At 44.5% G+C, this 11,781-nt stretch overlaps 1 protein-coding gene across 1 annotated transcript in view; it reads right to left on the reverse strand.

The window, feature by feature from the left end:
• Window positions 1–10,196, reverse strand: part of SERINC4 (serine incorporator 4) — a 251,852-nt gene extending 241,656 nt beyond the window's left edge. The window contains exon 1 of the mRNA XM_069222637.1: window positions 9,559–10,196. Within this exon, the coding sequence (XP_069078738.1) occupies window positions 9,559–9,642 (84 nt within the window). The 5' untranslated portion in view covers window positions 9,643–10,196. The remainder of the gene's footprint in view (window positions 1–9,558) is intronic.
• Between the last annotated feature and the right edge of the window lie 1,585 nt (window positions 10,197–11,781).

Below are 11,781 nucleotides of genomic sequence, written 5' to 3' on the forward strand. Positions count from 1 at the left end.
TGATTGTGATGTTTATTTTGTGTATTTTTAATGGTCACATTTGTGCCTGAAATTAAGTGAATTTGATTTGATTTGATACTTGTTAAAGAAAGTCACAAGGAAGCAGAGGAGGGATTTAGCATTTCTAATGTAAAAACACAAGCCCCAAAAGTTTAAAAAATTGAACATGATTTGCATGGTGATCAAGTATAATAAGCCCCACCCCAGGAAATGTAATAACGGGTTGTTAACAGCTTAGAGAAGACATTGCTGCGATCTGTGGTGTGCATGCACCACAATGACCCTGGATTAGCATCTAGCAGGTTGGGTAGCCCAACCCCTCTAGCCCACCTCTTCTTCCCGATTTCCGAACTCCATATGAGTCAATTAGGGACTCTGCGCTGAAAGCTTAGCTAATTAAAGCCACATGAAAGGATAAACTGACCCGGGCTGTCAGTTGTCTGAATGCTTAAATAAAGAGTGTGTAGAAAGTTGCTTCAGCGGCCCTTCACACCAGCAGGGGCTGCAGACAGTGTCGGACTAACCTACAGGGCAACCAGGCAATGACCTACAGGCTGGTCTGATAGATAAGCGTGTGGACTGGTTTTCTTACTCTATGTGAGCCTGTTTTATGGTTTGTTAGGCCAGAGTTTATTGTTGATTTCCCTGATATCAAAATTAATATTGCCTACAGCTAGCTCAAATTCATTCAACCTTCCATTCATAGCAAAACACGTATGCAGTGTGTCTGTACAAGTTCAAAACTGCCACAATTTGCAAAATATGGGACATTATGTTTTTTGTTATCCAATTCACTAATAGGGGCTACTTTTATTTTGGTACCCAGGCCTATTTTCTGTCAAAGTCTGACCCTGGCTGCAAAAGGCTGTGCCTGGAATAGGTGCAACTTGGCAGCTATCATCACCTCAAAGCAGCAGTGCTGAAGAAACTAATAAAATAGGGGCGCGTTCTCTCAACGTTATGTCACTAAAGGCTTACTGATTGTGTGAAATCTGGGTGCCACACAGAACCTAAGTGTAACAAATGAAAACAATGTTACCTATTTTACACATTATTTTGGTCAGTTTGTTTCAAATAAAAGAAAACGAAGGACTGATTGTGTTAATGAAGCAGATTTCTCAAAAGGAATCCCTTTATTCTGATGTATGCTGTCTTGAAGCTATTTGACTATGCTATTCGCAGTACTGCAACACAGAGGTAAACCGTTGTGGGACAGAGTGCGTGCATCACTGAAGCCTTGCAAGGTAGAACCCTCACAAAACTGCCTCCAACGCACCCTAACGACCCAGCCTGCTACTTACTAACCAAATGCTACCAGTCTAACAAAGCGAGTTGTGATAAATGTACGTTAATTAGTTAATGGAGCTTTCTGTGCAGTTTGGTACAGTATGGTGGCCCAGCGTGTCAAGCACTCCCTTCTGACTTCTGGTCAACTCATGGCCAGTTTGGGGTCTTATCCTTTCAAAGTAGACAAATTGCGTCTAAATACGTTTGAACAATATTAATAGAAAAGCTTGATTTTACAGTGCTAGAACAAGCACCAACTCCAGTACAGATATTGATATGAAAGTTTATATAAAGGGTGCAATTGCTCATAGGCGTCTTGGTGCTATTGTCTGCTAGACATCATAATCTGTTCAGCTAGTTAAGTGGCAGAGAAGAGAAAAAACAGGTTTAAAGTTGTTTTCAGAAACAGAGGTAGTTGGCCTGGTCTCTGAGGTTCCTGAGCATTTTTTTCTAGAGTTTACAGGTGGTGGAGGTAAAACTTCGGGCACCGCAAGATGCTTTATTAGATTTAGGGTTCTCAACATTTCTTGAAGTAGCAGAACGAAGGGCTCATCTTGGAGTGTTGAGCACTATGTAAAACAATGCACTATCTACATTTCATTCTGTGCCATGCATTCATTTAATTACAATGAACTATTTAACAATACAATAGGAAACTTGTGATTACCTAATATTTGTTTAGTGGCTGTGCTACCTATTGTATGGCATGATTTTTTTAAAGTATTTTCTCAATTAACCATAGGTAACTATTAAAATGATTAAGGCACTAATTCATTCCATATTTTGTAGCACCTTACAGTTTGTCAATAGTTCCTACACCTTGATTACAATGAAGACCCATACCAACTAAACATAGGATTGAAGCACCATGAGCTGACTCTTAACAGGAGAGATATCTGGCCAGCAAAAGGCCTCCTGGAGCTGCTTTTTTCATAAGGCTGTGTGCTAGCCTTGGACTTTGGGAGAAGCCTTGCTGCTGTGCCCTTTGCTGGAAGACGAAGACATTTTAGTAACCAGTAAGGAGAAGAACAAACTGAAACCTAAGGAGAAAGATAAGAAACAAGACCCAGTGACCTAAAGCCTGAATAGAGGTCACCTCAAAGAAGTGAGATGTCAAAGACCTAAAGCATCTTGCTGCCCACATGGGAAGGGTCTCTTAGCATCCCAGCCTTCCCACCAGCAAGACGTGCTTCACAACAGCTTGCACTGCCTTGGCTAGAGCTGTACCATCTCTGACTTTGTGGGAGTTTGTATCAGTCATTTGTGCTCAAAAGTCTTGCCAGGGTTTTTTCCTTTCACCTGAGGCTTTTTGCACTGTTCTATGAACCCTTTGAACTATCTCTCTAGCCCTTCTGTGTTCAGTGATGTTGTGATTTAAAGGCACACATTGAACCATAACCCTAAATCCCAGTTCCCAAGCTGGGCATTAGATGATTAAGTGGATACCTTAGGTCCTGTGAGTCCTGTTACCACCTGAAAAGTTCTACAAATATTGGCCACTTGTGAGACAAGGAAGGTGTCCTTTGTCTTAGTACCGATAGGAAACCAAATGAAAGCTCTATCACATTGCCAGTAGGGATAGTTTTCTTGATGTGACTTTGAATATGCAGACTATTAACTGGCCTCCTCTTCGTGTGCCAGAGAACTAAGCACCAAGGACGGTGGCTTACTCAGTGAGCTCCACCAGCCCCACTATATAAAGTAGCATGGTCTGTAAATCGTTTAACCTTTTGCCCCGCAGGATCCGTGACACACACTAGCATTGATTGCGGGTCTGAAGCACAGCTGATCGGCATGTTTCAGACAGACTCTATTGGCGGGGCCTGCACGACCTCGAGGAGCCTGTGGGTTACTCTGAGCTGGTGAGCCTGGTAGGGCTTGAATTCCGCTGTCAGGCAGCTGACCTGGGAGCTGTGGGAGCTAAGTGAGTGTGGGCCTCTGACAGGGAAGCTTTGACTCTGTGACTGGTGAACCATTGGGCGCAGCCCCATCCCCTGTGCCCTGTCTGAACTGCTGCTGATGGCAGAGTCGGTTGGAGCCTACTGACATTGCATAGCAGCACGGAACCTACTGGTGAGCACCCTGATGGGCTTGCACCTGTGTCTGAATTACCTGCTGTGGGCTGTCCCAAGGGGCTATGGTTAATAGAGACTGCTGGCCCATTGGACACAGAGCCGGGTTGCGGGCCCTTGCTTTTCCGAACTCTGGGGGTAAAGGGACGATACTAATGATTGGCCTTAATTGGATCTATAACTTTGGCCAATGCTGCATGGTCCTGGGCAGGTATCTGATGCGCTCCCTGTGGTGTGTGTTGCTCTGGCCATATGCCTGTTGTTAGACCTGACATCCTTGGTAGGGTTTCCCCTAATGTTTTGCCTTCAGACCTCCTGTTTTTGCTGATTTAGTTTAGACTGGCCTTAGGACTCTGGGTACTTTACCACTGCTACTCAATGCTAAAGGGCATGTGGTGTCTGCTTAAAACATGGTAACAGTGGCTTATACCCAAATGGCAAATTTAATTTACTTATAAGCCTCAAGTAAAGCACACTACCTGTGCCCAGGGCATGTAAATGAAATCCTGCCAGTAACCCTTCAGCACTGATTAGGCCACCTAATTAAATAGCTCTTTAAGAATGTTTTGGGCCTGCCATTGCACAGCTTATGTGTGCAGTTTTCACCTGCGATGTCGACCTGGCAAAATAAACCTTTAGCTAAACCAAACCTTCCTTTTTAGTACATATAAGTCAACTCTAAGGTAGGCCCTGGGCAGCCCCAAGGGCAGGCTGCAGTGCATTTAAAAAGTAGTATATCTACTTTTACGTTTTACATTTTCTGGCAATAAATAACTCCTACATTTGCCCGTACTGCATGGCCTATCTCTCCCATGGGTTAACATGGGAGTTGTCTGATTACATTTTATAAGTGTAATTTTCAAATGGGAAGTGATAACTTCTTCAAGTTTGGTGTCTCTGAAATCCTAATTTTAAATAGTTAACTTATAGTGAAGTCAGATTTTAAATTACAATTTGGAAAATGCCACTTTTAGAAAGTTGGCACTTTCTTGCTTTAGCCATTTGGTTACTACAGCCTGCCTGGGTCACATGATTGGGTGTAGTTGACAGTTGGGCTTCAGTGGGACTAATCTAGGACTGCATCCAACCCGCACTCCATTGCGGTCAGCATGAAATTCTGACTTTCACACGGTCCAGCATTACCAAATAGCTGTGGTTGGGATGCAGGGACTGGATTGTTCTAGGAGCACATCACATGCTAACCCAACTGTGCTCCAAGGAGATGCCATGGGCTTCGGCTTAAAAAAAACCAAGGGCCTTCATTAGCAATGGACTCTCTGGAGCACCCTCACCACCATCCCCGGGACCTCGCCCCGAGACCTCACCACCAACGACATCACAGAGCAGCTGCACGACATAAAAGTCTTCGTAGCAATATAGATACCCTGATTAGCAGGATGGACCATTTACAAAGAACAAGTGCATAAACAAGATCATTAATTTCACTCTCGCCAAGACCAGAATATCTGATGTGGAAGACTCACAGCAGCAGACGACCAACACACTCACTCTGCTGACAAAGGACCTCCAGATGGTGAAGGCAAAGAATGAAAATCTACAAGGGTGCTCCAGGCACAATAACATGCATCCTGGGAGTGGCAGAAACTACTACTATTGCCAATTTAGAACTATTTGTGGAACAACTTTTCATTTTTTGGTCGCTACTCCTTCTCTTCTGTTTCCATTGTGGAATGTGCCCACTGTTCTTTGGCACCCAGGCCTCGGCCTGGGCTCAGTCCTAGATCCATAATAGTGAAGCTTCTCAACTACAAAGACAGGGACCAAGTTCTCTGCCTCCATTGACCACCCCAGATCTAACATATGGAGGCTCTCCAATCTACATTTTCACCGCAAAGACACCCCTAGATCAGCATCTGTCACCCTGACCTCTTCCAGGGGTGGTGGAGCACATGGAGGCACCAACCTCAGCAATAATGACTAAGTGGCTTGTTTTGTGTGTCTCCACTACCTCACAGTACTTCTGATACGCTCTTGTGTGCTGTTATTGATACACTTTACTGTTCTGTTCTGGTATAATATTGTATGCTGCCTCGCTTTTTGGATGTCGCTTTTCTTCTGATTTTTTGTTTTTCAGTCTGATCCTTGTGTCAGTCCACTTCTTGGCTGAGGATACCACATGATCTAATATTATTATGGGTACTACCCAGGGCTAGTTCGCACTCCACAGCGCCCCCTATGCATGGATCACACAAACAGTATTGTTGTCTGATTCTGTGGGGGGATTTTTTCAGGAATATAGGGAGAGAGGTACAGGCTCCCCCTTAGTTCTCCTATATTACAACCAAATGAAGCATTTTTTCATGTTTTCCTCAGCCCCCGAAAGAACTCATGCTGCTTACTAAATATATACAACTGGCAGACATCGGCAAATCCATCTCCTTTCTATATTCAGAAATCATGACAGGTAGACCCATTGACTCGCTACCTCTCCAACAGTAGTGGGAAAGGAAGCTTGGCTCCTCAGTATTGAATAAAGTGTGGTCAGAGAGATGCGCACAAGTTAAACATGTACCATTTACTTATAGACATAAATTCCTACACTTTATTCTTGCATCACTGTTACTACACCCAGGAGCACATGTCAAAATTCAGTTCCAATACAAATGCTGCTTGTAAATAATGTGGCTAGGCAAATGTAGGCTTTATGCATATGGCATGCACCTGCCCTAACCTGTCTGCTTATTGGGTCCAGATATTTGCAATGTTACAATCCATAAGCAATACCCTCTGGCAAGGGCTGAGGTCCCCGCCATGACAGGACGATTTATCAGCATTGCTCACCAAAAGGTGGATGGCAATTGCTCTCCAAAAGGTGAAATGGCCCATTTTGCAGGGTTATCCCCAAACGTTTTGACTCTGACCTCCTGTTTTTGAATGAGTGCTGCACTTCGTTTTTGATGGTTTTAAGACTCTGGGCACTTTACCACTGCTGATCAGTGCTAAAGTGCAAGTGCTCCATGTCTAAATTGTCTCAGACCTGCCACGGCAGTGCCTGTGTGTGCAGTTTATACTGCTATTTCGACCTGGCAGGTGCACCTACTTGGCAGGCCCAAACCTTCCTTTTTACTACATGTAAGTCACTCCAAAGTAGGCCCAAGGTGGAAACATGGGCAGGGTGCATTGTATTTAGAAGGTAGGACATGTACTGGTGTGCTTTACATGTCCTGATAGTGAAATACTTCTAAATTCGGTTTTCGCTATTGCAATGCTTATCCCTCCCATAGAGTAACATGGGGATTGCCTTGAAATATCTTTTAAGGGTCATTTCCCATTGGGAAACGAATAGGAATATTAAGTTTATGGTAATTGAACCCACAATTTAAAAATGCATTTTTGGTGAAGTTGGTTTTTGAACTGTGACTTTGAAAATGCCACTTTTAGAAAGTGGGTGTTTTCTTAACTATTCTGTGCCTCTGCCTGTTTGCTGAATACACGTCTGTGTCAGGATGACAGTTGGGCTGTTTGTGCATTCACTCTAGACAGTCACACAAAGGGAGCTGAGGTGTGCCTGCATATCCTGATGGGTCGTCCTGAGCCAGACTAGTAGAACAGTTGACACTTGCACATGAATAGGGCTGTGTCTGTCCTTACCCAAAACAGTCTCCAACTCCCTGGAGTGCCTCTGGGGTTAGGGCAGGGAAAGGCAGGGTCTTGTGCACTACAAATACTTATCTTTGAAGTTTGCCTACTTCAAAGACAGAAATGGGTATAAGTACTTGACCTATGACACCACACAGTTAGAATCCTTCTGGACTGAAGAAATGCTACCAGGAAGAACAGCTGGATGCTGTAGGGGGGGACTGCCATTCTGCCTGTTGTTTTGTTGTGCTGGCCTGCTGCTTGCTGCTTCTGTCCCAGGAGTGAAAGGACTGGACTTTATCTATTCCAAAGAGGTTGGCTGAGCTTGCCTCTTCTTAAGAAGAATCAGGGGCATCAAAGGCTTCACCTGCCAGCGCCTCGGCTCTCTTGCTGAGAGTTCTGACATGCCAAGTGGTGCCAAATCCAGTTCCTGGGCCCTTCGGAGTGAGTTCCGGTGCAACACAGAAGAAACTAATGCATCAATGTCCAGAACGACTTTGGAACCGGTGCCGCTCTTTGACCTCGCGCCACTGCCTGCACCGGAGGTCCATGGTCCCCGCTGAGTACAACAACTGCAACCTACAATGCAGGCCCGACGCAGCCACAGCACCTCCGAAGTCCCACCACAGCATGAGTCCAGAGTGCCGTGTCACCGACATCCATGACACACGACTTCACTGCGGTACCTGTGCCCCGTGTTGTAATCGGGACACTGCAAAGTCAATGCTTCGCAACCTGACCTGCTTGATTCATCAACCCCACCTTGTCGTAAGGAACCAATACCTCTTTGTCAACGCTGCTTCACCTCCTCTACTACCGTAAAGAACTGACACCTCACCTCCTCTGCCTAGCAGTAAGGAACCCATGCCTCACCTCCCCGGTGGTAGTAAGGAACTGAGGTGGCTGACTGTGCTCCCTTGCAGGTGATGCCAAACTGTTGGAAAAGACTCCATCAAGCCACTTTGATAGCCCCAGTTGGAGCTATTGTGTTTCTAAGTGCTATACTATATTTAATCTTTGAAAATTGGTATCTTTGCTTGTGTATGTTGGATTTTTGTCATTTAGTCTCGTTACGCAGATAAATATTGGCTATTTTTCGAAAATGGAGTGAAGTACTTTTGTGGTGTTTTCACTGTGTTACTGTGTGTGTGTGTGTGTGTGTATGTGTACAAATACTTTACATATTCCCTCTGAAATAAGCCTAACTGCTTGACCCACACTACCAAAGGGGTGAGCAGGGGTTATCTTAGCTGTGTGACTCCCCTAGCCTGAATAGACTGAGGGTCCCTACTTGGACAGGGTGCAAACCACTGCCAACTAGAGACCCCATTTCTAACAGCGATGTTCTGCATGAGTGTGGTTTGGTCCCAAAAACTAGACAGTGGATCAAGGACATGACTTACTGCAGAAACTAGATAGACATTTATGCAGAGTGATTCCACCCTAAATCAAGGCCTAAAGACTTCCCGGGCCCACTCTACTCTTACTGACACAAGAATCACCACGACATCTGTGAGTGAATATGCATTACATTAATGTTCTGATGACAATGCCTTTATATGTGCACTCATAATACTGTATTTTGCTACCAGATTGTTTGTACTTCACTTCATGTACCCTAGACCTTTTGGAATGTCACCACGTGCCACTATCCTCAGCACTTCTTACTGCTGTCACAAATAACGCTGTATTTCTTCATTACTTAATAAAACTATGAAAAATACTGGAAACTGGTCTCTCCTTGGCTTATGTCCAGTGCCACTCCATCAAAAACCAACTGAGTCTAGTAGCCCTTTTAACTGGACACAGAAACTTTTACGTTTGGGACAGATCCTTGGTACACCATCATTTTCTGTGGTTGAGCATCCCAGTTCAAATGTAGGTGGTGGATCTTGCAATACTTAAATTGTTTTTGGTCTTTGCAAAATGTCTGTCCTGAGCTCCAAATGAGTAGCCTGTCCCTCTTGCAACCAGTGCTACTGTAAAACAAATACATGCTTTCAATGCTGTAAAATTATGTCTGGTACCATTAAAACTACTGATCAGGGACTGTACACAAAGCCATAGTAAGAGGACTGAGTCACAAAGATTTCCCAGGATGGCAGAGAACTAATGATCCTGCCCTACAAAATACAATTATCTGGAGCTGTCTGCTCTGTCCATACACACATGCCCACATTATTTAAGTCTGGCCTTACAAAGTTGGTATTATGAAACTGTTTTCTCAGCCAGAGAAGGTGTTATCACCGTCTGCTTTGTTTCCCACGAGTAATTGACTGTACACATCATTGACACTACCCAGTAGCCAGTGAAAAATCCTCACAATAGGAGTTTCATGACTTAAATCTCCCTCTCCTACTCTGATCTAATGCATGACCTGCAACAAATCGTATGAACCGCTTGATCTTGGATCAATTATAAATGGCCAGAGGATTGTTGTGTATTCTTAGCAGAGATATCACAATTACATCATCACAAACATGGAATGCGTTCACTCGTCTACGAATAAACTAACCTGTCTCACAACAATGGACAAATGGAACAACAAAATTCCTCATCAGCATTCGTTATTCAACAGTGCGGAGCAGCCTGGTCTTACCTGGTTGGAGGTGATGCTGATGAAGTCCCTACACATTCGGTTGCGCCTCAGGACATGACGGACAGACATATCTTCCAGCCGCATGATCAGTAACTGGTGTTCAATTTCTGGTTTGATTCAGAACTGATAGAATACCTAGATCTCCGTGTGGTGTCTTCCTCGCCTTCCCGCATGTCTTTCTGGCAACGTGGAGAGATCTGTCTTCCCGCAGAACCAGTCACGCGTTAGTGAAATGCCATTGGTCGCACCTGCAAATTCATATCCAACCTCTAAAGGGAGAAGCCACTTGAAGAAAGGCGGATAGCTAAAACGGGCAAAATTTAAAGGAAGCAATTGTATTTCACCACCAGCAGAATGACGCCGAGCAGTAGTTAGCTACCCGTCCGTCCCAAGTAGAAACGACTGTCAGCGTCACCAACAAGAATTCAATGAAGGATGCATGGACCACTTTGGCGAACAGTGCGTAAATGTTCAAGATGGCTCGCCTCGGTAACCCCCGCTTGCACCAATGGTCCTCGTTGCATAAACCAGAGTCAATACTAGAGTTCTCAGCAGCATTGCCAGTTAAATCGGCTGCTATCGAAGTTATTGGGTATCCAGGGCTACTCGACGCCACAGACCCCACGCAAGGAGGCGTCTTTTCTTGTCGTGTTCTTTAACACGTTGAGATTAGCCGCTGACTGACAGCAGACTCTATTTGTGCCCCCACACCATCTGCTTCCATGGCTGGAAGGAGGGGAAAGGTAAAGTACGTGGCGCCAGGCTGAGTCGAAAACCAATTAGCAGCATGAAGAGGGCCTCTGCGAGAGCACCACCAGTTCGCTAGGCCCCATTTTCATAAACTTAGACCCGTGAGGCGTTCAGAGGGCAGGAGGTGCCGGTTGTAGCGCCGAGTTTGTCGAGGTTGTTTGTGTACACGACGCCACGTTACTTAGAGGTTTCAAGGTGCTCGGGCACCAGGGGCGTAGCTCCAGTGGGGGACCTATGGGTGTTATGTTATTGTTTTTTTCCTTCACTTAGTACCCTACCAATCTTAATTCGTCTTCCTTTCCACAGTCCCTAAAGCCCATCTCATGCGCCCTGCTTGTCATGTAATCTATTTTAACATTATATGCCTGCATGATTGTTGGAAAACCCGAATCCCTCCTAATCTTACTGGTTGCATGAAAATGGGGAAAGAGTAGGTAAAATCTACCACTTAGGTAGCAGCAAACTGTTCAGATGTAAAGGGACGTCAGACAGTGAAGCAAATCGGATTTAGCCTTCAGAGATTTTCGTTCACTGTGCCTTCACACGGGTTTGCGGTGTTTGAAATGGTTTCCCCTTGCTGCTTAGCACTGGGCTTGGCGACACACGTCTACCATACATTCCAAACCTCCCGACAGAGACGTTTTAAGGCATGGGCAACGTGGGCTCTGGCCCAGTGCCCCAGATTTTCAGAGGGGCGCCCCGATAGAGACAGTTCTCTTCTGCACAGTCTTGAGTTGATGGCATTGAATAATTCTTAAACATATATTTTTAAATACTGTTTTCCTTAATTTATTTTTAATGTCGGTGATGTGTGAGAGCCTATTAGAGACATTTTGTTGCGAAATGTTGCGTTTATATTACATGCACCTTCCGTAAAACAGTTTATTTAAGGTCAAAACAGGACCTCACTTATGAGAAATGGGAAGGTGTCTCGGAGATTATTTGCAGTAATATTAGTGAGCTGCTGCTGTTACAATATTGAAAAAACACATCACTATTCCTGAATTTTAGATGTAAACACGTTTAGAATTTGGGCAAGAGTGTCTGTGCACTGTCAGTGACCTCGCTAAAGAGGGCATGAAAGAGCTGAAATTGGATCATAAACTCAAAACTGTTCCAAACAGGGGCCCCAAAATATGTCTAGCCCAGGGCCCCCAAAATCCTTAAGATCTCCCTTCTTCCCAGTTCAAAAGGGAGTTTACCAATTTCAATGCTAGTCTTCCGCCTCCCGATTCCTGCATGCCTAAACCCAAATCGGAGGCTTGTAATCTTTCCTGCCACAGATTACTTATGACATCAAAGGTTAACGCTTTGTGCATAATTCTTGGAGTGGAAGATTAGGGTATGTGACAGGCCTTGACATTTTATTTTTGCAGTTTTATCTAGCAAACTAAAACAGAGTTTAGAAATTTGTTTTTGTGTACCAGAGTTTAGAAGTCTGGTTTTGCTTGCCCTATGTTATTAAACTGCCAA

This window comes from Pleurodeles waltl, chromosome 3_1 (assembly GCF_031143425.1).
Source record: "Pleurodeles waltl isolate 20211129_DDA chromosome 3_1, aPleWal1.hap1.20221129, whole genome shotgun sequence".
Taxonomy (NCBI): Eukaryota; Metazoa; Chordata; class Amphibia; order Caudata; family Salamandridae; genus Pleurodeles; species Pleurodeles waltl.